The sequence below is a fragment of the Crocodylus siamensis genome, chromosome 2 (assembly GCF_052110815.1).
Source record: "Crocodylus siamensis isolate JL-2025a chromosome 2, ASM5211081v1, whole genome shotgun sequence".
Taxonomy (NCBI): Eukaryota; Metazoa; Chordata; order Crocodylia; family Crocodylidae; genus Crocodylus; species Crocodylus siamensis.
The window spans coordinates 68,681,185-68,709,109 of record NC_143396.1 but is presented as its reverse complement, the minus strand read 5'-3'; the positions used below and the strand labels follow the sequence as shown (position 1 = coordinate 68,709,109).

The 27,925-nt window shown below is 42.9% G+C and overlaps 1 protein-coding gene across 1 annotated transcript in view; it reads left to right on the top strand.

Moving 5' to 3' along the window:
* WWC2 (WW and C2 domain containing 2) overlaps positions 1–27,925 on the top strand; it is a 159,113-nt gene that overhangs the window by 122,013 nt on the left and 9,175 nt on the right. Inside the window, exons 13-21 of the mRNA XM_090036133.1 lie at positions 4,453–4,530; positions 4,610–4,696; positions 8,300–8,492; positions 11,707–11,871; positions 12,666–12,778; positions 13,614–13,812; positions 15,934–16,098; positions 22,121–22,213; positions 26,310–26,552. Coding sequence (XP_089892259.1) covers positions 4,453–4,530; positions 4,610–4,696; positions 8,300–8,492; positions 11,707–11,871; positions 12,666–12,778; positions 13,614–13,812; positions 15,934–16,098; positions 22,121–22,213; positions 26,310–26,552 — 1,336 coding nt within the window. The remainder of the gene's footprint in view (positions 1–4,452; positions 4,531–4,609; positions 4,697–8,299; positions 8,493–11,706; positions 11,872–12,665; positions 12,779–13,613; positions 13,813–15,933; positions 16,099–22,120; positions 22,214–26,309; positions 26,553–27,925) is intronic.

The window sequence follows — 27,925 nt, the reverse complement described above, 5'->3', positions numbered from 1 at the left end:
AAAACTTCTTATCTTTCTGGGGATTTCATATTACATGTTTTAATCAGATATTTTACATGATATGGCTTATGCAGATGGTTCAGTAGCAGCCACAGTGCCTTTCTGGCAGGGTGAAAAAAAGATGCATTATGGTTTTACAGAGGGTGTGAGGTTTCATTTGCTTTTGATAGAGCTCTCAATGCATATTAGGCTTTCTAAAATAGAAAGGTAGATAAGAGAAAGCATACAAGATATTATGAGATTTCTGCCATTCTGCACCTTTTTACAAGAACAACTCCTGAGAATTCCCAGCCCATTCAGTCTAATCATAAATGGTGGATCTTTACTTCAACCAGTACTCTTCAGTCCTTATCTACTTCACATTACAGTGATTTGATGGACTTAAATTTGCTTCTCTCGATCTTCCCTTTTGGCTATCAAGTCAGGTGTAGTCATGAAGTCTGTGAGCTTGACAAGAGCTAATTCTTTTTGGTTTAGTCTTAGTCTATCTTGGCCATAAATAAACCACACTTTGCTCGTTACAAGCACAGGAAGTGCAGAGCCCATAGATTCCATGAGGATCATTACCTTTCCCACCAAATAAGGATGGTTGAGCAGGCAAAAGAAAGAATAAATCTCTCTCATGCCTACCATTAATCAGCAGAGGAAAAAGGAAGCCACTTTCTTTGGGCTTGTTTACATGACGGAAGGCACTGTGCAATAAACTAGGATGTACTTTATGTGCTATGTACTTTGCTGGAATTCCCAGTGTGAATACTGAGCACATACAAAGTCGGAGGCAGGTAAAATACGGCCCGTGGGCCACATCTGGCCCACCAGGTCTTTTCATCTGGCCCATGGCTCCCACCAAGTAATTGCACCCTGCCCAACTTTTCTGCCCATGAACGTGGGAATGAGGTGCCCATGTATACACACCCCCTGCTAACATACCCTACTGTGCCTCAATCCCACCCTTGTAGGCAGAAGGGCCTGGCCCGGCCAGCATGCAGCTTCCAGGCAGGGCTGCTGCAGCCACCGAGGGAGTTGCTCAGCTTCCCAATCGCCCCAGGCGCCAAATAGGAAAGCAGTAGGGTGGAGGCAGGGACAGCAGGGGAGCTGCAACTGTGCAGGAGCACAGAATGTGGGGCTGGGGCTGGTGGCAGTGCAGAGCCGCTGCCCAGGGTGGGCAGGAGCAATGCAGAGTTCGGCTGGTCAGGGTGTGGGTGTGAGAGAGGGTGGAAGGGGTATGTGGTAAGGTTGCCAACTCTAACTGAAGGTATTCTAGATTTTTTTTCCCAACGTGATGTAATGTCATTAATAGGGGTGCACCGATAGAGATTTTTTGGGCTGATACCGATGGCTGATTTTTATTGAGACATATCAGCTGATATCAGTCTGATTGCTGATATGCAGCCGAACAGCTTGGAGTGCAGCATCTGGTTGGTAAGTCTGTTGTGGGGGAAAGGGTGGGCGGGGTGCAGATCAAGGCCCCTGCAGTGAGAGGAATGGGGGCCTAGGCAGGAGCAGGCACTGCATGGCTGGGGTGGAGTGTAGGACAGAGGGGCTTGGGTGAGGGTGGCTCCTGCCACTTCACACACCCTGGGAGGGCGTGGGGGGCATGTGCCCACAGATCTGTGCATGGGGTGAGGGCATGCTGCCGCTGCAGGCTGGGGCCAGGGTGATGCTGGGCTCTTCTGGCGTGGCTGGGCCAGCCTGCACTTGGGGAGGATGGCAGTGGTGCTGGGAGGAGGGTGGGGGCTGCAGCCTCCCCAAAATTCACTGTAGCCTGCCTCCCAAGTGCATCCCAGCCCAGGCCCCCTGCTGGGAAGAGCCCAGCACCATCCCCAGTCCCAGCCTGCAGCAGCAGCCTGTCCTTGCCCCGCACACATATCAAGGGGTGTATGTAGCAGTAGGAGCCACCATCCCCTCCCTGTGCCCCGTCCCCAGGATGAGCTACTTGCACCTCCATCCTTCACTCTGCCCTGACTGTGCAGTGCCTGCCTCAGCCCCACTCCCTCCCTCACTGCTGTGGCCTCAATTTGTGCCCCCCCACCATCCCTTCCCTTGCAACAAACCTGTCAGCCATACCTGGCTACTCTTTATACTGCCAGGCTGCGTTCCTGGCCACCTGCTTGCTATGCTGCATCTGGGTGTGTGCACAGGACATTTATTGGTGACATTATCAGCCGATTGGCAAGACTATCAGTTTTTCTTATATTGGTGCTGATCCAATGTGGGACCTGTGTATCAGTGCACCCCATGTCATTAATTCTACTGTTCAACCAATTCACAATATCAATCTTCTAGATTGTTTTCATTAGTCACTGGGAGATCAATTCCGGGCAATCCAGGAGGGTTGGCAAGCCTAGGGTGTAAGGACCCCCTCCCACTCCCTTTTTGGCACGCAACCTCTGCAGGCAGCAGCAGCAGACAGGGGCTCTCGTTCCTGGAGCAGCATGCGGCTCCAGCCAGTTATGCACATTGCAGCGAGGAGCACAACCTGGCCGGGCCACCTTCATTGCTGGGGCTCCCTGCTGCACAAACGTAACTCCTGGACTCGCACACCACTGGAGGAAAACTCCATGTGCTGGAGCTGGCTGCCTTCACTGCTTTCTGCCACACAGGTCTTGGGACTCCACAGGGAAGCGGGGGCCAGGGCTTCCCTCCACTTCTGGCGGAGTTCCAGGACCTTTGCAGCAGGGAGCTTCCCTCTGGTGGCATTGTGAGTTCGGAAGTTGTATGTGTCTGGTGGGGGAGGACCAGTGCTGGAGGTAGCCCAGCTGGGCTGTGCTAGTTGCTGTGATGTGCAGTACTGGCCAGACCAATGCACCACCAGGTATCAGTGCCTGCACCAGGCATGAGCACCCCAAGTGCCCTTACCTGCTGCTGCTGGTGCCACTGCCTGCAGGGGCTGCACACCATGAAGGGAGTGTGTGAGGGGTCCCCACAGATGCCACACACCCACATTCTGACCCCCCCCCACATATACATGCCCCCAAGATACATGCCCCCACACAGCCACATCCTCTTATAAAACCCCCCACCCCACCATATACTCACCCCACCATGCACCCCCCTACACCCCACCATACATGCACACACAAACACACCCATACTACAGTATACACACACACCCCTCCAGCATACACACATGCATACCCCCCCACACAATATGCAAGACTAAGACTTTATTTTTGAGTTAGTATGCAATCACCCTTATACAATACACAAACACAAATCATGACAAAAATATTTTCTGTAATAAAACTAAAATATGCTATCGTATGTATCGTGTTTGACTTTTAGTATATGATTTGTTTTTTCTGGTTCTAAGATGGCAACCCCCCCTTCTCCCCACACACACCCAAAAGGAGTATTTCTGGTGGGCAAGGAGAGGGACTTATGGTGGCAAAGGTCAGGGGTTAGGGGTGGGAATTCCAGTCCCAAGATGGTGGCCAGGGGGCAGGGTAGCTATCAGGGGGCGGGGCTACCCATGAGGCCCTTGAAAGCTCACCAAGTCTCATTAAGTAGACCTCCAGCTGAAATAATTGCCCATCTCTGTACTAAGTTCAAGGCAGTAAAAAAGTAAGCTACCTCACATAAGTAGTCTTGATGCTTTTACTAAACTTGTTCATGCCCAGGAGTTAGTGTGGAGAAGCTAATATGTTACAAATGTACACCCTAAGTTACTGAGCAGTAACTTCCCCATATAGAAAAGCCCTTATTTCTAACAACAAAAGATGGAGAGAAAAGTATAAAAACACCCACTCTGTTAGGCAGCAGCCATGAAGGGAAGCAGGAGGTAAAGGGGGAAGAAGTGTTATGAACATAGGGTGGAGTCTGTATTACAAAATAATGGCATAATGTCTTGACATATTGCATGTGTGCATCATTCTTGCATCAGTAAATGACCTAATTGGCTTGTATCATCCAGAATGTCAGAACAGATGGCCACAATGATCATTTTCAGCTTTACAATCAGTACATCTCAGTAAGGATATGTCCTTGTTGAAAGTCCTTTGGACAGCTTTGTGATTCTTTGTTTAGGGCTAGAGAGGCCCCTCACCAAAAAGCCTGAGAATGGGTGCTTCTGAACAAGGTTCTTCAGGAAAGGCATATTTTATTTACACAATTGGAGAAAGCCCACGGCCCTCGTATATTCTTAATAGCAGTATTTCAGGTCCAGCCTCCATGTGGTCAAATGTTTCTTCATTCCCAGGCCCCAATTATTTTTCTGTTCCCCCTGAACATATCTAGCATACGTAACTGGTCACCATTCCTGTACCACCTTGGATAACTAACTTAATGTCTGTCCTGAGTCACTGTACTACAGATGCTGAGAATTTTAGTTCTGCTGTGGTTAGATATGTAATTAAATCAGTCTGTCAGGAAGCTTATGCTTTTCTGTTAACTATCATTTTCTTATTCTTGTATCCTTGTATTTATATATCCTTATTTGCTCATTTGCTGTAGACCAAATGAAACAGAAGATGTTATATATAGCGAAGATGATGCAATTTTAGAGGCTGCCCAGATACAAGTAGGACTGAGGTAGGTCATCAGCAAATAAGAAACTTTATATTTAAAAGCTTGTGGCCAACTCGCTCATCCTCTTGTTATACCTTAACAGATATGACCCAAGCAGTTCAAGCTTTGTGATAATTGTTGCCCAGCTCAGAAATCTTCCTGCCTTCTCTGTCCCCCTCAGCTCCAAAGTGTAAGTAATACAGTTATTGAGCAAATATATTGAAGTATTGAGCCTTGATAATGTCACAGCTTTTTCGAGGAAAGGCTCACTTCATTTTTTTAACAGCACTAAACTCTATGTATAACTTTTCAAACTGTAATATTACACAATTTTACAAATGCCAGGTTAATTGGGGGGAGAGCAGGATATTATAGATACATTTTCATGTTACACTAAAAAAATAATTGTATCTAATGGAACAGAAAATGTTTTTTGCAATTATGCATCATTAGTTTCTTTCAGAAGGGATGGTAACTTTGCAGTTATTGTATAATTGTATTTTATAGTTATTAAAAACAGCAGGTAAAACAATTCTTTGTTATGATCTTCCATGCTAGTGCTCAGAATTCTGTTCAAACACATGAGCCTATGTTTATGTAAAATTGTGTTAAATAGACCACTTTCCGAGTTAAAAGTAACTTCATAAACCATTAAAGGTAACTTAAAGAATACAGGTGTGATGAAATATTTTGGGGCCTTGCTGAAGTTAGTGCTATACGGATAGCAGAAGTATAAGTAACAAAAGTAAGAAGGCATATTTATGAGACTAGTGAAAGTGGCTAAAGAAGGAAGACATAAAATGGAAAGCTCATAGAAATTAGAGTGGGGGGCTTGGATTAAAGATTCTATCCAGTTCAATTCCCAGTTTCTATTTCCATCTCTAATTAACTTGCTGTGGTACTTTATGCACAGCTTGTACCTGTTTTTCAGTCAGTGAATTGGGTGCAGCAATACTTCATTTTTTCAAGATGCTGTTGTAAGATTTTTTTTAGGATCAAAGGTAGAATAAAGCCAGCCCACGGAAAAGAGGTTTTGGGGGAGTTTTGTTTGTTTTGGGGGGGGCGGGGTTGGGGGGGCGTTGCTTTGTTTTGAAGGAGAACATAATTTTTAATTGGATTTACAGATCAGTAAGAAACTGTGAAATTGAAGGAAGATATGTGTGATATGATCTTGTATTTTGCCGTGAATAATTGTGCACTTACTGGTAGCCTTTCTCCTCAAAGCTTATAGTGCTAGAGTTTAAGGAAGACTAAAAGAAGAAATTGACATAGTTGAGATAAAATGTTAACATACAGTATAAGGCAAGGCAGTGTGGCAGCTTGTAGACTAATTTGTTCAGAGAGGCATGAGTTTTCATAGGCTGTAGCCTAATCTGTCAGGTGCAGGCTGTAGCCCATGAAAGTTCATGCCTGTGAACAAGTTCATTTATAAAGTGTCACATTGTCCTGCCTTCTGTATAACTTCAGATTAACACAGGTTAATCTCTCTATGCTTTTACAGTGCTTTAACACAGGTTAATCTCTCTGTGCTTTTACAATGTAAGTAGGGCTGTCTACAGAGTTAATTCAAAATCAGGCTAGGAACAAATAACAGCAATGTTTACAGTGATAGTAAAAGATTAAAAAGAAAAATGTTGATTTCAAGATTTTTAGCATGAGATCGTAGGAAGGATTAAGGTCACATTTGGACTTATTTTTTAGCCCACAAAAAAGATTTAAAAGTCATATGGTCAGTTTCAGAATCACGAATTGTCATAGTCTATTACTAACACCACCGTTGCTTTGTTCAAGTATATAAAACTTATAAAACCCAACTTCTTAGGCCATATTTACAATTTTAGCTTGTGCAATAAAAAAATCAACAAACTCAATTTCACTCTCATGTGCTTAATACTAACGTGTATTACAGCAAGATAATATTAATTTAGAGAAAAGATACTTTATTATTGGTAGGGACCTACTTAATTCACAGTTTTCCAGCTTTTGTGGAAACTGTGAAATTGGCTATTGTCTGCGAAATCAAAAAACCCCCAAAAAACCTTACTAAAAATAAAATGCTGGCTCCCCAGTGGGAGTCTGTGTTGGGAGAACAGCCAGGGTGACCACCACTTGGCCACCCCTGCTGCTGATTTAACTGAGAGGGCTGCCTGTCGTGCAGCTGTGCCTCTCTTGGCCAATCAGTAGCAAAGGGCAGGGCTATACAATGGACAGCCATCTCAGCCAGTCAGTGGTGAGGGGTGGGGTTACCGGGGCCCCTCAGCCAATCAGTGGTGAGGGCCAAGCTTGCCACAAAATTGGCTCTGCACGTTGTGAGCGGTCCACAAAAATCCCTTTCGCTCACCCCAACTGAGGTAGATCCTTATTTATTGGCCTCTTTAATTTGTAGAAGTGTTGATATTTATGGTAATCTTTCAGATTTCAGAGTTTTTAAACTGTTTAGGAAAAAATAAGTTCAAAGCATATCTGTAAGCTATAGAGTTAAACAGTAAAGTTATGGCATCCATAAAAACAGGCTGTAGGAATAGAAGTTGAGTGCCTTCCATATAAGAATAGAAGTCAAAAGATGAGACTATCTGTGAAGTAATATTGAAGTCACCTGAAGTGCAGTGATGGATAAACGAAGAGGTCCAAGTGAAGTGTCTTGGAAAAGAGAGAGGAAGGAGTATAGAAAGGCAGGATTCAAATCAGGCAGTAAATCAACGAATGGGGAACTACAGTTTCTTGGCCATGGGTGCAATGACTGTTGGACTTAGCATGGTGTTTTTAATACCAAGTAGGATACAAAAAGGGGTGACGCCTGTGAAAAAGGATAGAGAACTAATAACTTCTCAGTTAAGTCAGTAAGCACAAGTGGGTTTTATGGAAGCTTGAGTTCTGTTGGACTAGCTTTTGTTCACTTGTATCAGATTGGCTGCTAGTAACCATGTTATGGACAAACCTACTTTAAGGATAGTGTTAAACCCATCAAACTACATGAGACCAATGGTGAAAGGGTCATTTATTACTACAAATAATACCAACATAATTTTTAAAATATTATGTAAACCCATTCCTTGTTTGCATTTCAGCATGTTCTCTGTGTTTTAATTTAGTCTGTTCTCTCCTTTGAGATTAATCTCAAGATTAATACTGCTGCTCTGTTTCTTTGGCTAGTATCACCCCTTAAAGCAGTTTTCCATTTTTCTCATGTTCATTTCCTTGGGAATTTCAAGAGACAGCATTTTTCCACCCTACTTAAGTTACTGTGACTTTTCTTTCTTTTCCAGTGCCCCATGCTCCTAAAGACTCTTTCAGCTTTCTAGTATTTTGGTTTCCATTAGGAAAATGTATTCCACTTTGTGGCATAATCTTTAGCTTCTCTCACTTGATCCAAATGAATCCTTTGCTTTAGTATTGAATCAGCAATACCTTCTTCATCTGTCACTACCTTCCCAAGCAACAAAAATAACTTTTTGGGAAATGGTTGTGGAACATGCAAGTGGGAAGTTTCGTTTATCAGTCCTCTCCTCCTCTCTCCTTTCCCACTGAATTTTTGTCTGTTTATTTTCCTGGCATGCAGTTTTCTTTCAGTCCTTGTGTTCAGCTTCCCTCTGTGGTGGAAGGCAGCTGCAATGATGTACCTTTTTCTTTGGTAGTTGGCAAGTGTCCCCTGCAGTCGTGCATGAGAAATTACAGGGCTAAAACATTAAAAAGTTATTAGGGTGGGACTTTGTGAATGATCTGGTAATGTAAATGGTGCACTCTAAGGTGCTATTTGGTACACATGTGGATTATTTTATTTTGTTCCCTTCAGGTATGTTAGAGTAGCAGTACTTCCATCTTCAACTGACATCAGCTGTCTGTTCCGCACTAAAGTCCATCCTGCTATGGAAAGCATTTTCTTCAATGAGATATTCAGAGTAGCTATTTCCCAAGCAGCTTTGCAGCAGAAGACATTGAGAGTAGATGTCTGTTCTGCCAGTAGAACTCATCGGGAAGAATGCCTGGTATGCATTTTTGTTATTAGCTTTGCTTGGCATGCATTTGTTTGGGTTTTTTATTTTCTTCTGGTAACGAGGCTTCAAGAAGTCCGCAACGCTTCAAGAATTCTGCAGCACATCATACTGATAATATACAATTCCATGTCTGTACCATCTGATGTTGGGTGAGAGCAGTTTTAAAAGCCCTGTTTTAATATTTTGCACAGTCCCACAATGAATTTTATCGCCCTTTCACTGCAAGCAAATAGCCCAATTCTGCAATCCTTTCTGTAGATGGAAATTGTACTTACCTCTTTCTACATGTCAGTGGAGCTGGCCAAGTGTAAAACTGATGTGGAGAATCAGGTCCACAGAATATATAATAAAATGATACACAACATCTTTGTAAAAACAAAAACCACTGTATGGAATGTAAAATAAAATAATTCTCCATATATCGCTGTGGATTATATTATGTTCCCTCTTTTGAGTCTAGTATGCTTCATTGAAATAAAGCGACTTGACATTTATCAGCCAGGACACAGGAGGCTGACATTATCAATTTGCCTGCCTCTGACGTTAAGTGCCGTCATCATTACGCTAATAGCTTGTTCTCTTTTTTGCCAATGCTACCATTGTATGAAAGTGACAAAAAAGTATTTCCTGTCTAGGAGTCATTCATGGAAAAAGGAGGACTGCTTTATTTTAAAGTCTCTCTGTCTAGTTTCATTTTTGATCACTGTTATTACCTTGTAAGGTGGATTTGAAAGTGGGTGCTCTTAGCATAGATGGGGCTGATTTAATAACTGGATTTTCTGTTATATGAACTGGTAATATCTAGTGCATGATGCCAAAAGGAACCTCAAAGCCTATGGAAAAATAGCTTGGACTTCTTGGGATCAAGAGAGATTCCTGGTTCAGGTAATAAACAGCCATATTTTACCCTTGCCGTTACCTGAACCAGAGAGCTCTCTTGAGCTGTCTTGTATACATCGTATTTTGTTTTGATTACTGTTTTTAAAAAAACTTTGTGTTTCATTGTGAGGATGAAGTGTCTAAATGTTAAAGTTTTTAAATATTTAAATGCTGATCTACTAGCTTAACATTCATAATCATAAGTATAGCTGCTTATAGGCATGGGAAAAAAAATGAAACGGTGCTTTATTTTCAGCTCAGTGCACCCCTGCGCCAAGCACAGTGCATGCCCAGAAGAGGCATTGCATCAGTTTGACCTGACTTCTCCAACATCTGTATAGATCAGTGCTTCAGAAGGGCTGTTTGGTGCTTTTATTTAATAGCCGATTGAATCAACTTTACATAAAAGCACCAAAAAGCCACTCTGAAGCACCTGATCTATAAAGACGCTCGGGGGCCAGGTGAAACTAACACACTTCCTCATCTGGTAAAACACTGGGGTGTTTTTTTTCCCCAAGTCTGTCAGCACCCTACTTGCATCATGTAGACATAATACTGTGAACTAAATGTATTTGGCAAGGAAAATATAGCAAAACGGAGTAGAGCAAAAAATACTTTCAAAAAACAAATATTATCTGTAATCTCAACACCTCTAATTCAATCACTTACAGAGAAATGTATTTTTATTAGTTTGAGATTTATCATGTTGTTGAGTAGACTGTTGTATTATAAGTTCTTCTACAATTTTGAATGGACTATATGTAATTTAACTGCAGTACTTCTAAAAAAAAATCTTTTAGATTTAGACCTATCCTGTAGACAGTAAACTTCAATTTGGCTTCTCACCATGAGTCTGATTAGCAGCATAGTGGGACATAAATGATTTTCATCCTTTCTTATTACATTTTAAAAGGATGCTAGAAACAGAATCTAGTGGAGTTAATAGATTTCAGCAGGCCAGGCCAGAGGGGTTTTGCCTTTGTGTTTTGGAAGTGAATTAAATGCTTGCGGATAGCCTTTGGGTTGGTGGACAGAGTTGACCAAAACTATGAAGCACTAGGTTACTCAGAGGGAGTGAGCACACCATGCAGAACACAACAGCTCACAGAGTACAAAGAATGAAAAAAATGAGGGGGAGGGGTGCTGGGGACAAAGTCAAAATGAAGGACTGAGAGACGGGCAGTTTGCAGAGAGCCCTGCACAATGCGTATAGCTAAGCACAGGAATAAAGCAGTCTAAGAATACACTGGATGTCATCTAGAGAATCTGTGCTTGAAATGTGAGGAGTGCAGAGACCCATAGTTGCCAAATACTTCTGTTCAGTTTCCTCTTTCTAGAGGCTAGATGGCCATCTTCAGAGGCCAGTTCCACGAAGAGGTAGTCAAGGAAGTCCTTGAACTTTGTAGAACCACAGACAGGGAAAGAATAAAAACAGAAAGTGGGTGAAAGTGCAGTCAAGAACCTCTTCAGGGGATCCTAAAGAAGCCAGAGGAGGAGTTGACACCTGATATGCTCCACATACATGTGTGTCAGGCTCTCTCCCACTGCAGAAGGGACAAGTATCTGGCATGTCAGTGAACTGAGCCAAGCAGGTGCCCAGGTGGCTCTGGAGGTTAAAATAGAGCATGCTTATTTCTGCAGTATGGACCCAGGAGCAGCAGCGGAAGTTTCACCCACGGTATTCAGCCATTCTCACTTGAATGCCTTCCCCCCCCCCGAATGAAAAGGCAGTGTAGTCTCTATGAGTGTTTACTTTTGTGTTTTCATTGACACTGCCATTAAGGTTAGCAACTAGTATCTGTTGTGTGGGTGATTTTATTTTGCAATAGACCCCGCTACCTGCTGGGAAATGAACTGAGATAGACCTGAATACCTTCCATGTATGTATCTGCCAATGGCATCATGGTTCACTCTGCAGCCAACTTCAAAAGCTCTTTATTATTTAATATTATAGAACAATAACCCCTCTCCCACACTTAATTTCATTCTTTATATTGGGCTCAGAAGCTCCTCTCCTTCCTCCCACTTTTTTTTTTAATAGGTGAATAATTAATTTATTTTAAAAAGAGAGAGAGTGAAAAAGGGGGAGGAGTGAGGGAGTTTATACAATGGAAATTAGCTGGCATGTATTTTCATTTGCTTTTTAAAATCTGTTTCATCACTAGGAGGAAAAAAACAATGTGTTTTGATCTGTGAGACAGCCAGAAATAGGCATCAAACTTTTGACATGCATTTACATGAAAAATACCATAGAATAAATTTTCAGATGTCATAAAGGAAAAATGACCTATCTATACTTTTTCTTTCCCTTTCTCATTCCATGTAGGCTGGAACTCAGATCAGCCTGGCAGATTTATCATTTTCTAATGCGACTTGTACTCTGTGGTATAACCTGCTGCCTTGCAAGCAAATTCAAGGCAATAAAAACAAGATACAAATTGAGGAATCTGTATTTCTACTAAAACAGCAGTCATCAGGCTCATTGGACTTGGTGAGTAACATTCTTTGGCTCCTTCAGTAAAAGCAAAAAGAAAGGCAGTAATCCTAAGAAGGCAATCCTCCTTAGTTATGCTTCTTATCTCATCATCCTCACTCACTGGCTTCTGCAGGGCTGAGGGCCCCACGTATGCATACACTTTTTGTGCGTGCTCTTGTCTTTATTCCAAATAGTTTCACATGGTGTAGAAGTTCCAAGCATGTGCAAAGGTGTTTGTAGGATTGGGGCCTAATTGTAGGTTACAGGATTGGCTCTGGTATTCAAATAGCTTTTCTTTTCTGCTTTGTTGTTGGTATTGAGGTAGGCTCTCTCTCTTTGTTGCTAATTTTCAAAACAGCTTTGTTTTTCATTTCCTGTCCTTATATTTGCATTGCATTTAAAAATGCTGTGTATATATACACCCTTGCAGTTGTTATAACCTTCCAGTTTTGTGCTTGTTTCACAAGAAAGCTTCAAGACATGATTTTAACATAACGATCTCTTTCTATTTTGGGTATTGTAATCAATCAGCAGGAGAGAAGCATATTGGATGGCATTACCCTATTAAAAACATAATGTACTTTTTTGGGTGCTTTCACATTAACACAAATGTTGAGTTGTTAATACACTTGGAATGCTGATCCCAAACTTAATTGTTTGCAGTTTGCCTTTTTATTGTGATCACTTAGCCATATTTTGTTGGTGTAAGGGAATGCCAGGGAAATATGGCTCTTGCGAGAGTTCTCATTTTTTACCTAATGTACTGTGTCATCTAGCTCTGCATTCATTTCCCTTATTTGTATTACTAGGATGCTGTGTCAGCTCTCCTGGAGAGGACATCTGCTGAGTTGGAAGCAGTAGAACAGGAGTTAGCTGAAGAGGAAGAAGAGGAGCAGGAACAGAGGGGCCCTGAAGAAGACTGGTAAAGCTGTTCTTTCTGTTTGTTCTTTCTGTAAACTTAGTACTAGGCTTAGGAAAGCAAGCACTTTGCTTTCCAGGAAAAGCATTTTAGGTCCTCTGCGGGGACAATTAATTTATTTTCATTTAGGTTTATTACAAAATACATCGCTGGTTCCAGTATAGTTCTGTGAAATCCACTCAGTATTTACTTCTTCACTGAACATCCCCCAGAATGACACACAACAAATATTAGTTGTTCAGTTTTATTGCAACCAATATAGGTTATTTATATAAGTGAATGAGATAAAATTGAATAGGATTTGTGGGGAGGAGAGAAACTGCTGTGAGTTATGTACCGTTGACTGGTACTCTTGTTTTTGGAGCAGTTGTGAACTTTCTCTCTGAGTGGAAAAGGTTTCTTGCTAAAGTATTACATCTGTTCTGGAATTTAGGAACAGTCTCTTTCTCCTTTTCATTAGTATACAGTCATGCAGAGGGGTGGCATGGGGGCTTGTAGATATTTTTATGAGGGTTTGTGAGAGCAGTAAATTATCACCAAAGCAGCCTGTGGCTATCAGAGTTAGTGTGCATGTTTTAAAAATGTTCTCAAAGGTGAATTGTAACAGAGCTTTACAGGTTTTTTTCCCGGAGCATGTAATTTAAAAAAGCAGTCATATGAGCAATTTGAAAGCCTTTTTTTTTTTTTGGTGATACTTTAATCTTGCATTTTGTAATCAAGGTAACACATTGATGACAATATACCTTTTGTACAAAGTGCAGGACCTGGGCATTCCAATATTTTATCTAGTGCTCCTTGTCAGTTTAAGGATAAACTTGGCTTACTTTTGTTCTTACAGGTTAGAAATGCTAGCAGAGGCAGCTGATGAAATTGTGGATGAAGAGGAGGACGAAGTTACACTGGCAGTGAAAGACAAATGTATAGATAACCTGGGGTTATGCACTGACACCACAGACACAGATGAAGGCAATGATGGGGAAGAAAGTAACCATGCTGATGCCTCTCACAATCAACTGACAGCCCTAGTACCAAATCTGGTGAATATTTACTTTAGACTTTGATTCCCTAACACATACCACATACTTGTTAGAAGATAATTTTTAGCGTTATGAACTATATGCATGCCCCTTTACTTAGATATATGCTGTAATCAGGATTGAAAGCTTAAAATGTGTCATGGCATTTCTATTATAGCATTTTTGGTATAGTAGTTTTGAGAAAAATTAGGTTGGTCACTTGAGCTGTGCAAGTAGTAATTCTCAGCCAGCTTCCTGTGGTGCTACCAGATCCTTTGAAGAGTGCTGTGAGGGGATAAGCAAGGTGTGAGGAGATAAGTAGATAAACTCAGGCTCAGACCTGTCCCTGCCTCCATGATCCCTTACCCCAACTGTCTGGTCCCTGCAAGGAAGTAAGTACTGTAATATATAATTAGGTCTTTGAAACTGGGTGCCACTTAACTTACGAAAGTTATGGAGAGGTGCCTCAAATCCAGAAAGGTTGAGAACCACTAATGTGTATGTAGTAAACTCCTGCCATGTTCTCCCTCTGAAACCTGAATTCTTTTAACTTAAAATCAAACAGAAAACTTTAGTCTTCATTTGGCTTCTCTTGAGTAAGGGAAGATTTCAAGTGGGAAGAAAATCAGTGCAATAACTTTAAGCTTATGAATGTTTAAGGTTATCTATCTATCTATCCCCTTTTTTTCTAATTCTTCTGTTAAGTTTGTAATTAAACAAACAGAAAGCCCTCTGACCTTTGAAGGAATGAGGAGACTCAGCTCTACATCTTTCATTAGTTTTAATAGCTTAAACAGAAAAGGTTGTGTAGAGTAAGGAGTAAATCATTCAAAAGAGGAAATTCCAAAATACATAGTGTCTTTTACACCATTCAAATCAGCCACAATGCACATAGCATGTGTAGTAAATTCTGCTTCTGTATCCTTATTAAATGAGAGTTGGTATAAAAAATATCTTTCTGTTCTCAGAAATCTCCGTAGTTCAATGAACATACCCCAAGGTGTCAAGTTACAAATCCTAAAACTAATATCTCTTTGCAACACCATTCTCAAATCCAAAAGGCTTAATGAAAATATGTAGCTATGTGGATAAGCCTTGGGTATTTGTTCCATGTGTCAAAGAAAGGGAAACAAAAGCAGCAGCAGTAAAGAATGACATCTTAGTTCTGTAAAAATCCTCCTAACAGCAAAGTTTGATACTTGATAATAACTATTGGAGCTGTCATAAACTCCCAATTAGTGAAGGAAGCAGGGAAATAGACCTAGCACCAGTTCAAAGGGCTTTGGGACCCTTCTGGGTATCAGGCAGATCCAGGTCATGGGCCTTATTAATCAAGGTATTAACTGCATGTCTGAGACATGAGCATTCACCTTCCTTCAAGTTAAGCTCATGCTGAGGTATTTTGCTGAGTAGAGGCTTGGACTAGGTAGTAAGTCAGGAGCAGAGCAGCCTATGACATTGCATTAATAGTTTGTGTGAGATTAGTTTTATTATGGACGAACAACTTCATAATAGAAAAAAGGGAAAGAACCGTATATGTTTCAGTGGCACAGTAAAGGGAGCATAGCAGAAATCAAAAATTCATCTATATTGAGGACAGAGTTTTAGTACAGAGTACTGAACTTGCAGATTAGCAGCTGTATAGGAGATCCAGGGTGCCACAGCCACAGCAGTAAGTGTTCTTGTCTTGTTTCAGGTTGATCAATCTGTTTTAGGGAAGCCAGGAACCAGGGCACTGTGAAATTCCCAAGTGACCTTTTGGGTTCATGAAAGCATCAGCTGTTTCTCTAGCACAGTGCTACAGCTGTGCTGGTCTGCATCTCTGACCTGCAGATTGAAGGGCTTGCCTATAGTACACATTTTCAGGGTTATGGTTTACAGATTAGTGAAGGCTTTATGTAAGTTTCATATGAAAATGACAAGTTTATTTGGCACAGAAAACACCTACAGAGGTTTGTCTTCTAGCCTTACTTAACTAAATGCTGCAGTATTCAATTATATGCAAATTAATTTGCTTTCTGTGTTGGATTTCACTGGTACTGGTGTGGGGGTAGAACTCATTGTTTGTAAGATGCACAGAGATTTTATCTGTCTTGTATCTGTGTGTGTGTGTAATTTGTTTTTATAAATTCCTTTTGACAGGTTGATAAAGAGACTAACACTGAGGAAGCAGTTAATGAGAACCTGGCAGTCCGACCCAAGGACAGAGCCAGCTTGAGTTCTAGACAGCGTCCTTTTGTCAGAAACAGCATGATAGTACGCTCACAAACCTTCTCTCCAGGCGAGCGGAACCAATACATCTGTAGGGTAAGAGGAAAAGCACTCTGTGAAATGCCATTAACTAAAGAGTCATTTAACTCCTTGGCAGTGACACGTTTATGACGACAAGTTACTTGTGTACTGGAAAAGCCCAGTTTCACCTGCAAGAAGCTAAATCCATGCACTTTCATAGATTTTTCAGAAAAACACACCAAGTGCAATGGAATGGGCTTATACTTGAAGGTATTTCTTCGTACAGAATCTTTTTATTAAGGATAAAATTTGCTCTTTCGCAGAGGGCCAGCATGAAAAGTCTTGTGCTGGCTGTCTGCACAGGGGTAGGTTTCACTGCACGAGCAGAGCTATAATTCACATATATCAGTGCACTAAAATAAGCTGTCCCTGATCTGTGGAGCCTGTTAGGAAAGAGTTCACTATAAGCAATCCCAGAATTACCATTTTCTAATAACATACAATTTAAAGGTAATATAGTTTGAAAGAGCTTGGCCACCATCAGTTTTAAATTGCATCTTGAAGCTTAATGTGACCTCAAATTGGGTAGTATGGTTAGCAACTTGACAATGCCATTCTGAAACCCTGTTGCAACTGAGAAGCAGGGTCTATTAGCCGAAGCAGAGCTTCCCTCTGACATAGCTATGCTTCTGATACCCAAACAAGCTAGCTTAGGTATCTCTAGACAGCATTACTCTAATACCTGTGGTGAACATAGAGAAATAGCACAGATCTTCCAAGCCGTGATTTACTGCCTAAATCCCCAGACAATCCCTCCTCCCTTTCTCTGCAGTGTGACACTGAAAAGAAAACATCAGGTGGGTGTGTAGTCTGATCAGACACCTACTGACATCCACTCCCTGCCTTTGAGTAATGGGTGCAGTGTGTTTAGCTCTATAATGCATCTCTTCTCTTATGATGTTTGAAGGAATTCATCTGGAGTGTGTAGGAATCAATACAGGGGAAGTTTTTCAAAGGCACAGAGGGCAAGTGAGCACCCAAATCTCACTTGTGTCTTTGGCAGTCTCCCTTGTAAAGTGATTAAGAAACATTTAAATATTGAAGTATGATCATTATAGTCAGTGATGAGTGAACAGCAGAATGTCTATGGTGGGAAGACTGATTTCTCCCTAGGGAAGTATATTCATCTTGCATATTCATTGTTTTCATGTACGTGCTGCACTTGTGTGTTTTAGGGCTCTGGGTTTGTCAGTCATTGAGGTTTCAGCAGTCGAATTTCTGCAATCCATATTTATTAATACCCTTTCCCGAAGAACTGAACGAAATCTTAAAGATAGATATTTAAAGCCTACTATGTCATTTTCCTTGAATTCTGCCACCATATGCACTGATACACTAATAGACTGTCTACTTGAAAATGATCTATGAGAGGCTGCCTATGGTATTTACAGCAAATTAAGAAAAGATTGCTCTTCCTGGAATACAACCATCAGAGGTCCTGATTGCTGAGAAGTAGGAATATAATGCAAGGGGATATATTCATGCATACGTTCCTTCTAAATAGGACTAAGGATATTACTTGCTGGACAGGTGAATGCCCAGAGCAAATTGCTTTTCTCTTGCAGTTCTGTTGATAAGACCCCAGGCAGATGACTGGCAGACTCAACCTTGGAAACAAGATCATAACCCAGACAGAGCTTTGGCAGTTTGTCTTAGCTCATCTAATGAAACAATCCACAAGACACTTTTTAGTAATATATGGTAACCTGTGAATGATTAAATTGTGGATTGTGATAATTTTGTAATAAGTGACTGTTGATGCAGTAGCATGAGTAATCTTCCACCATTTGCACCACTTGGTTTGTGCTGTAACTAGCATGATTTTCTGAGGAAAGAGCTGATTGTCTAAGGGTGTGGACAGACATAACAACTGAAATGTTTCCAAGTGAAACGCGTTTGAAAACATTTAATAAAAGAAACCTTTCAGCCACATGACAAATGTATGCCTCTGGCTGAAAGATTTCAAAAGCTGTAGCTTCCTCTCCAAGGAGCACTAGAACAGGCTGCTTGTCACTCTTCCCACTGCCCACACCCAACCCCTTCTCAGGGGCTACATATATAAGAGACATTGACTGCGCAGTTGTTACTGCACAGTCATTTAGTACTTGCATACAGAAAAACTAAATGACTGCCTGGTAGCATCCCAGGACAGCTTCTTAGTGATGCTGACTACACAGTAGCTTGTTACTAGGGCTGTGCAAAACAGTGCCATTTGGTTTTGACTTGTTTCGCCGTTTCAAAGGGACAGTGTTTTGTTTCTTTGTTTTGTTTAGTTTGAAAGCACTGTTCCATTTCGTTTCATTGAAATTATTTTGCTGTTTCAAAATGTTTTGCTGTATTGCCCATAGGCTATAAAGGAGAATCATGAAAATGCCTATAACTTTGTCGATTCTTGCCTGATGTGGATGAAAATTGCAGGGATGGTAGCCCCTTCTGAGGACATGAAGCCTGCCAAGTATTAAGGAGATAGGTGCAGGGGTTTCTGGGAAACTGCACCTCACACTGCTAAAATCAAAACTCGTGTCACTTGCCAGCAGTGGCAGCCTCCTGTCATCCTGTGTGCAGATTTGGGAACCGACACCCCTGGGAGGGCTGTGGGGCTCTGCTGGACTCCTCCCGCAGGATGACAGGAGACTGCCACTGCTGCCTAGGACCGGTGCTGGGCATTGCCTGCGACCAGCAGCGGCAGCCTTCTATCATCCTGCGCACATATCTAGGGGTCTGTACCCTCAGGAGGAATCCAGCAGCACTGGGAGGGCAGGTTGCGCGCCGTAGGGCTGGCAGATCCACTGGAGCTACTTGGAGCACAGCCCTGGCTCTGAGCACAGCCTGGCGCCTGGAGTCTCTGCAGCCCCACGATGCTGAGCCTGGTGGCAGAAGGTGGTGGAAAGCCAGTGACAGAGCTGCTCGGAACACAACCCTGGCTCCAAGCGCAGCCCTGGCCAGTGGCTGTCCTGCTGCCAGGCACGGGCAACTGGTGCCTTTTGAGCAACTGCGGGGGGGTCCCCGGGCGGCTGATGTCACTGATGGAGGGGGGGTGTGAGGGGGCGCTGATCTCACTTACCAAAAAGCGGCCACACCACTTCCAGAAGCGGCGTGGCCACTTTTGCTGGCGGCCCCGCTCCCTGGCTGGTGCTTGCAGGGGAAGCACTGGCACTCCCACCTTCCCCCTGTCCATTGCCTAAACAGGGAGCATGGCCTAACGGGGAGGGCACCAGCACTCTCAGGTGGTGCACATACACCCTCATGCACGCCTTATGCATTGCCACTACCACCAGTCTCAACTCCATGGGACTGGCGGAGCTGCTTGGAGTGTGGCCCAGTGGTGGATGGCAGGGGAGAGTCAGGACTGCACTCCAAGCGGCTCTGCCAGCCCCACGGAGCTCAGCCCAGCACTGGGAGGTGGTGGGAAAGCTAGTGGTGGAGCCACTCCAAGCACAGCCCTAGCCAATGGCTCTCCCCCACCTCCCACCGCTAGGCTCAGCTCCATGCAGGTGCAGAGCCTCTAGCCACCGGGCTGTGTTCACTAAGGCTGTGCTTGGAGCCAGGGCTGTGCTCCAGGTGGCTCTACCAGCCCCATGGAGCTCAGCCCAGCAGCGGGAGAGCCAGTGGTGGAGCTGCTCTGAGCACAGTCCTGGCTCTTTCCCCACCTCCTACCACCAAGCTGCTTCAAAACTGGAAATGTTTTGAAACTTTCGAAACATTTCAAGTGCCCTAGTTTCATTTTGAGGTTGTTTCAAAGCCTTTTGTTTCGTTTCGATTTCACTGGTTTGAGCTTGAAACATATTGAAACAGCTTTGAAATGAAATGCCCGTTGAAATTTTGCGTGGCCCTTCTTGTTAGTACTGTGCAGTAGCGTTGTGTCACACTTCAGGCTACACAATGCTACTGCACAGTAGTAACAAGCTAGTGCATGGTTAGCATCTTGTGTAGGTACAGCCAGGGAGGTTAGAGTCAAGAAGTAAACAGGGCAAGGGGCTCCTTGGTCTCACTGCTAGGACTGTGATACTCTAGCTGCAATCCCCCTCTATTGCTCCCCTCCTCTTTCAGGTGAGCAGTTAGAGGGGACTGGGTGTGGAGGGTCCAGTTCTGGTAGGTAGCAGAGGCTCTGTGAGTTGGCAGGGCGGGCAATTGTGGGGACAAGCCCAGCTCCAGATCTGGTGAGAGTCAGGGTCCCAGTGTGGCCTGTGTGAGACACTCTGAAGTAGTACCACATTTACTTTGGAGTGTTTCAGCAGCTTTTAGAATATTTCAAAAGGTTTGTACGTGTCCCCACTGGGCCTCCGAAACATTTCACAGGAGTTTTGGAGAATGTTTTATTGTTACATCTGTCCACACCCTAAGCCAACATGGGACACACATACCTGGGAGGTATATAAACAGTATGCCAAGGATGAGTGGCAGACAAGGTTCTTTGGGTAAATCTGATCTTTTTTTATTAAACCAACTCAAATAATTGGAAAAAAATTTCTTAGCAAGCTTTTCAGACTGAGGAAGCACCTGCAGTGGGTGTGCGCTCTTCCTGGATGGAATGAATCCATCATTCATGTTACTTGCCAGCAGTTGGTGTGTGCCATCCAGGAAGTGCACACACCAATTGCAGATGCTTTCTCAGCTTGATGAAGGGTATTTAAACCCAAAAGCTTGCTAAGAAGAATTTTTCCAGCTATTTGAGTTGATCTAATAAGAGATCAGATCTACCCAAAGAACCTTGTCTGCCTATGTCCTTAAACCAAAACTGCTACAACCTACACCCCTGTACCAAGTATGAGTAGAACTTTAACAGTAAAATGCTAAGAGAGAGGATTCTGATCGCTGCTTCTTCCTGAAAGAGATGGGTCAGCTTTAAAAAAAAAGAAAATTCTGAAACATTAATTTTGGTTAAGCAGTCAAACTGTCAAACAGTGGCTGTCTCCTCCATTTGCTTCCCTGTAAAAGTCACAAAAACAACTCAATAACCACAGACTGGGGGATGACTGGCCAAGGTGTAATACTGGCAGAAAAGGGTTGGGTTTACAGTGGACCGTAAGCTGAAAATGAGTCAACAATACACTGTTGTTGCAAAAAAGACCAATAGTGTACTGGGCTGTATAAATAGAAGTGTCATTTGCAAGTCAGAGAAGGGGTTTCTTCCTCTCTCTCTCTTCAACATTGGCAAGTACCTCATTCTGGAGTACTTTATCCAGTTTTGGGCAGTGCACTTCAAGACATGGACAGATTAGAAAGAGTTCAGCAGACAGCTCCAAAAATGAGCAGAGGTCTGGGAAATATGACTTGTTGCAAGGGAAAATTGGACAGTCTGGGGTGACGTAGTCTGGAGAAGAGAGGACTGAAGGGGAGATTTGATAAGTCTTCAAATATCTGAAGGGCAGTTATGAAGAAGAAGGTGATATATCTTTCCCTTCGGCTTTAGGGAAAAGGACTACAAATAAAATGCAAAAAGGGATATTTAGGTTAGCTATTAGGAAGAACTTTCTTATGAGAGTTGTTAAGCATTGGAACAGATCAGAGGGGTTATGGAGTCTCCATCCTTGGCAGAGCAGGTCAGACAGACACTTGGCTGGCATAGTTTAGGCAGATCATTGAACAGGGATTGAACATACTCCTGAGATCCCTTCCAGCACTACTTTTCCATGATTTGTGCGATTCTATGATGTTTGTAATGGGATGTCCGTGTTTTATTCCTTCTGTGGAAACTCCCATATTGTCTGCATTTGCCATGAAAATTAAACACTAAAAGTTGGCCTGAAATGACCTAATTGTATCTCTCAGGACTGTTTAAATAATCTAGTTATGTAGAATTGGTAAGCTATTTTTAGCTAGAGACATTTACTAAAAGAGAACTAAGAAGCTATCTCTTCCTGGATGCTCATTTACCAGGCTATTAGAAAATTTGTTTTATCATAGGAATGAAACAAATGCAAATCAGCATTCTTGAGTTTTTTTCCTGACCATTTACAGCTTTAATTCAAGGCTTGTTCTGTCTTTAAATATGACTGCTCTGTATTGCAATGTTATATCTTGCATGTTTTGACAGTTGAATCGAAGTGACAGTGACAGCTCAACACTGGCCAAAAAGTCACTCTTTGTGAGAAATGCCACAGAACGGCGGAGCCTAAGAGTGAAAAGGGTAAGTAACTGTATGTAACTTGTAACTGAATGTGGTTTCAGTATTTGCAACCTTTCTCATTTTGTTTTAAATTATCAGCTTAATTTTAAACACCAATAGTCTACAAGTGGGGTGGCCAACCTGCACCACGAGTGCCATAAGCAGCAAAGGCAGCCTGCATGGTACATGACAGATCAGAGAGGATACAGGTAGCATGGTAGCAGGTGGGGTAGGAAGCAGACCTAGAACAGGAGACTGGCAGCAGAAGGCAAGAAGCAGAAAGCAGAAAATGAAATTGGACAGGGAGCAGAGTTGGGAGCAGAAAATAGAGCAGCAGATTGGGCAGTTCGGCACTTGGGGAGGGTGTGGGGCTAATTTTGTACCATGCCTCCCAAAAAGGTTGGCCTCCCTGCTCTAGAGAGTGCTTGAGAAAGCTTAAAGAAGAGGGACCTCCAAAAGTCATCTAGTCCAACCTTCTGCCTGAGGCAGGATCATCCTTGTCCAAACCATCCAATACAATCCATAATCTAAACTCTACATAAGATTACCAGCAACATAGACTTAACGCCCTAATTTGCCACAGGTAAAACGGGGATCATAGCGGCCAATGTCGTGCTGTTATGAAACGTTGTCAGTATATGCTCAAGAGGGACCTGGTAACTGTCTACGGGACCTGGTGACTGTCTGTAAACTCACTAGGGGGGACCAGAAGGGTTTGGGGGAGACACTGTTTCCCCTAGCGCCCCCTGGCATAACAAGGAATAATGGACACAAATTATTGGAGAGTAGGTTTAAATTAGACATCCGCAAGAACTACTTCACAGTCAGGGTGGCTAGGATCTGGAACCAACTTCCAAGGGAAGTGGTGCTGGCTCCTACCCTGGGGGTCTTTAAGAAGAGGCTTGATGCCTACTTGGCTGGACTCATTTGAGTCCAGTTTTTCTCCCGCCCAGGCGGGGGGTCGGACTTGAAGATCTACAAGGTCCCTTCCAACCCAACTTCTATGATTCTATGAGATCTTGGATAGAAGGCCACATCCCCTGCTATAGAGGAAGGCAAAAACTCCCATACCAGTCTGGCCATGGGGGAAAATTTCTTCCTGACCCCAAATATGGTGATTGGTCTGACCCTGAGTGGAGGTGCAAAACCCTGGCTTTGGTCCCAGCAGGAGCGTAGGCAGACCCATTCAAAGTCCCCAGCCTTGGTTGTAGCCAACATGCAGTGCCTCTGACATCGGTTTAAAAACACCCTGATATGTGTAGCAGAAAGTGGGGAGAAAAGGCAGGGGCAACCAGTAAAGCCCAGAAACATGGGAAAAAACCCATAGTAAAATATAGGCATAGCTATGGTTAGACCATCCCTAACCAGTGACTTTGAAATGCCTGAACCTCCTGGAATCTCAGGTCCAAATTTTGATACAGTTGCCTCAACCTTTCCTCCTTCCGGAGCACATACTGTGTCTGGGTCCTTTGCGTTCTGTCTGCTGCAGATGGATGGCAAAGATCCCATTGTGTTCCTTGTTTGAAATGGGGTTTGCTCTGGTAGTCCTGTCTGGAATCCCACCTTCCACCCCCCACCACTATTCACATATGAGTTAGCTGGCACTTCAGAGTTAGTCATTTCAGTGGTGTTCTGGTATTTTTGAAGAATATTGGGATCCTCCAGTAATGGGAGTTCCTATACATATGTATTCTATATACATGTAGAGAACATCTAGATCATATCCTAGGCATACTTTTTTGTGGAAAGTCTAGGGAAAAAGTTATACTTTCAAGGGTTCAGGTGCATTTATATACCCTTTTTGTAGTTATGCTTTCTGCTCCAAGAACTTCTGTGAAAAGCGAAGGGACTTAAAGAAAAGGGAGTATTATGACACCACATAAAATGAAGGTACACTCTCACAGAGGGCATTGTGTCATGGGCATCAGCTCAACCTGCCCTCCTTGGCTGATTAGCTCAGCTGGTTAAGTTGTGATGTTAATAATGCTAAGACTGTGGGTTCAATCCCCATGCTGACCACCTGCCCTCTTTTACAGAAAGAATATAGACAAATTGGAGAGACTCAGTGGAGGGCAGTGAAAATGGTTAGGGGGCTGGGGCACATTACTTCTGAGGAAAAGGTGAGGGAACTGGGCTTATTTCGTCTGGAGAAGAGAAGACAGAGGGGGGATTTAGTAGGATGGAGCTAGGCTGTTCTCAGTGGTGCCTGCAGCAGGACAGTAGGGAGTACTACTACACTGAGCTTCCCACCTCAGTGTGCCAGGCCCAAAACCGTGCTTCAAGAGTCTTTCCTGGGATGCCTACGTCTGGCTGTCCCCCTTCCTGAAGCACACCCTGGGGTAACGCTGCCACCACCTGAGCAGTGGTCTCTGTTAGGGCTCTGTGCAGCCCAGGGTACATAGACCCTGCAGACTTTGGGGGTGCTTTGTCCCTTGGTAATCTCTCTAGGTGCTTCTTATAGCCTGAAGCTTCCCAGGATAATCTCAGGTAGGGCTGTTTTAGTTAATAAACAGCCAGGCTCCCCTCAGCTCAGCTGAGCAAAAAAGAGCAATAAAGTTTGTCTCTCTCCTCTTCCCTCAAGAGTACACACCCAGGCAAGCTATAACAGATAGTTTTATTGATTAGAGAAGGAGAGAATGGGGGAGGGGTACAGGAAGAATGAATATTAAAAGAAAATGCCTTGACCAAAACAGAATAATGTGAGCCTTTCAAATATAGGCTTGTGGCCCTTTTAACATGCAGCTGAAAACTTAGTTCTAAACTAGAAGCCAAATTCCAGATTTCTATTTAAAATCTTCCAGAGAGTCTCTCTCTCATGGAGGCACATCCTTCTGTGTCTGTGTTCCCAAAATGACTGCCTGTCTCATTCCCAAAATGCCTGCTGTGTAGGACAAAGGAAGAGCGAACTCCCCACTCCCTTAGGAATTATTACAGCCCAGTCACCTAGGTGCCAGATTGACTGAAACCAGGCAGTGTGGAAAAAACAGAGGGGCCTGAGCTGTCCCAGTGCAGAGGTGAGGCAGACCGCGGAGGATTTCTTCACACTGGCAGATGAGAGAACAAGAATCAATGGTCTCAAGTTGCAGCAAGGAAAGTTTAGGCTAGATATTAGGAAGAACTGTCTCATGTGGAGGGTGGTAAAGTACTGGAACAGGTTATGAAGAGAGGTTGTGAAATCCCCATCCTTGGAGGTTTTTAAGACTCACCTAGACAGCACCTTGGCTGGGATTATATAGTTGGGGATGGTCCTGCTTTAAGCAGGGGGTTGGACTAAATGTCCTCCTGAGTCCCCTCCAACCCTAATTTTCTGTGATTCTACAACAAAAACCAAAGGGCTCAAGAAGAGGTGATGAGTTAAAAATATGGAAGAGTTTACATAGAAAAGGTTACAGTCTTGGGTTGTTAACCTTGAAGCTTCAAGGAAGAGCACTTAGGGCAAGTACAGGAAGGAAATTTGAAAGCATGAAAAATAAAACTGTAAACATCTGGGGTGACCAAGTTATGGCTCTCAGGCCTGGAAATTTGGCCATGGGGGAGGTGTTGCAATGGTGAGGTGCGGTGACCCTGCACCACACATCTGGCTCATGGGTCATATGGGTTGGACACCATTCATATAGTCGTCATATAATCAACCTTTGCTATTTGCCTAGGCCCCCAGTTAGTAAGGTGTTTAAGAAAATACTGTGGTTGAAATCAGAGGAACTGCTCCTGTACTTAAAGTTAAGCATGTTCTTAAGTACCCTGCTAGATAATTTAATACCATTAGTAACATTTGCACCTGGGAAAGCGTAAGACCATTCAGAGCATAATTACATTGCTGTGAGGGTCATCAAAAGACTTTCCCCTTTTGTTGTTAAAATAAAAATCTTTGCACATCTGGCTGAATTAACAAAAAAAAAATTGACGTTCGTTTGAAACTTTAGGTATGACCTAATGCAAGAAGCAAGATTCCAGAGCAGATAGACCTTTGGACATTGGTCTGATCTGGTTTGGTAACTTTGCTCAGAAAAAAGTACATTTTGATCGCACATTGCTAACCAGTGCCAAATCCTTACATTGGCATTTGTATATTAAATCCATTCTGACTTTAGACACTCTCTTTTCTGAACCCCTTCAGCCTGCTTGCCAGCCGATCATGCGACGAGCAACACAGGAATGCCCTGCACGTACTTCTCTTGACTTGGAATTGGATCTCCAGGCATCTCGCACTCGCCAGAGCCGTCTGAATGATGAGCTTCAGGCTCTGCGCGATCTAAAACAGAAGCTTGAGGAGATGAAAGCCAGAAGAGAGACGGACCTTCCCCAGTGTGTACTGGAGGATGAGCGATTCCAGAAGCTCTTGAAACAAGCTGAAAAGCAGGTAAAAGCAATCATAACTGTCTATCAATTTGGGTTGTTCGTTAATTTCAAAAGAAGTAGTGCCTAAGCATATTAGTACTCATCCTGCTGTGATGAAAGCCAAAATGAACAATGTCTTGTAATGCATCTGTAAATGGAATAGATGTGCTGTAAAAATAACCCATGCATGTCTTCCTGGAGGTTCATTGACATAATTTGATATGTTGTTTTAAAAGCAATTTAGAGAAGTATCAATTTTATGACTACTCACATGGCTGAATTAGGTACCGCAATAAAGATACCACCCCACTTGAAACCTAAAGCAAAATGTATACCAGAGAATTAATCCAGAGGCCAGTGATCATCTATTAAAGTCAATTTGTTGACTACCCTGAAGTATCATTGTTTCTGGAGCCGCATACTTCCCTAGCTGCACAAGTTTATTTTTGACTAGGACCACTTAGGAACAGAAAGGGTTTTGGTCTTGTGAAACAATGACATTTATTTAAGTGTTAGCTTGTTAATCTTAAATCCCAGTTCAGTTCCGTGAAGTCGGTCATGTTTTTTGCTCTTCAGTGGCAGCTGGCAACTGCAAAGCCTAGAAGACTCTATAGAGAGGGCATAGAGAGGCACTAGACCATTTGCTGTAACTGTGGAATGGACTGTGCAGCCTACTTCCACCCCAACCTGCTTTTTCACTAGGAACATTACCCAGTCTTTGGCCAAAGGGAGCTGAGTTTCTCCTACTAAAATGTACATTTATATCAGAAAAGATTAAGAAATTAGTAAGAGACTGTAGGGGAAATAGAGCAGCTTTATACCTGGAACAGTGTAAATTTATAAACATTTTAAAAATCCAGCCCCTCCTCCCCTATGTCTTCGCCCCCTCTTCCTCCCTCCCCCCCCCAGCCCAAAACAGAAGTACTCAATTTTGTCTCAAACTGAATACAATACCTTTTCCCAGCCTCCACCAGTAATCATGTTAAAGGACTGGCAGTTATTAAACACTGAAGAATTGGACCAATTCACTCCACACTTATCCATAATACTTTATATGTGCTTCTGTAATGCTCTTTACTATAAGAGCTCCAAATACTATTTACATTTATTATCTTGATGTAGCTGATACCTCAAAGTAATATGTTCTGTACCTAATACCTGTCTGTCTCTGGTCAGTTGTTCAGTGGGTGAAGTTCACTCAGTGTAAAATCTGAGCCTTTTATTAGGTGAACAAAGGGTATATCATTCATACTGGAGGCTGCATAAAGGTTGGAAGGCCACAGTACATTTTAAAGGCCCTTTTTCCAGGCTGAGGATCCAAACAGTATTTGCAGATTGCTGTTTCCAAGACTGTCTCCACTGACAGCTTTTACAAAGTATCTCATTGCTGTTTTA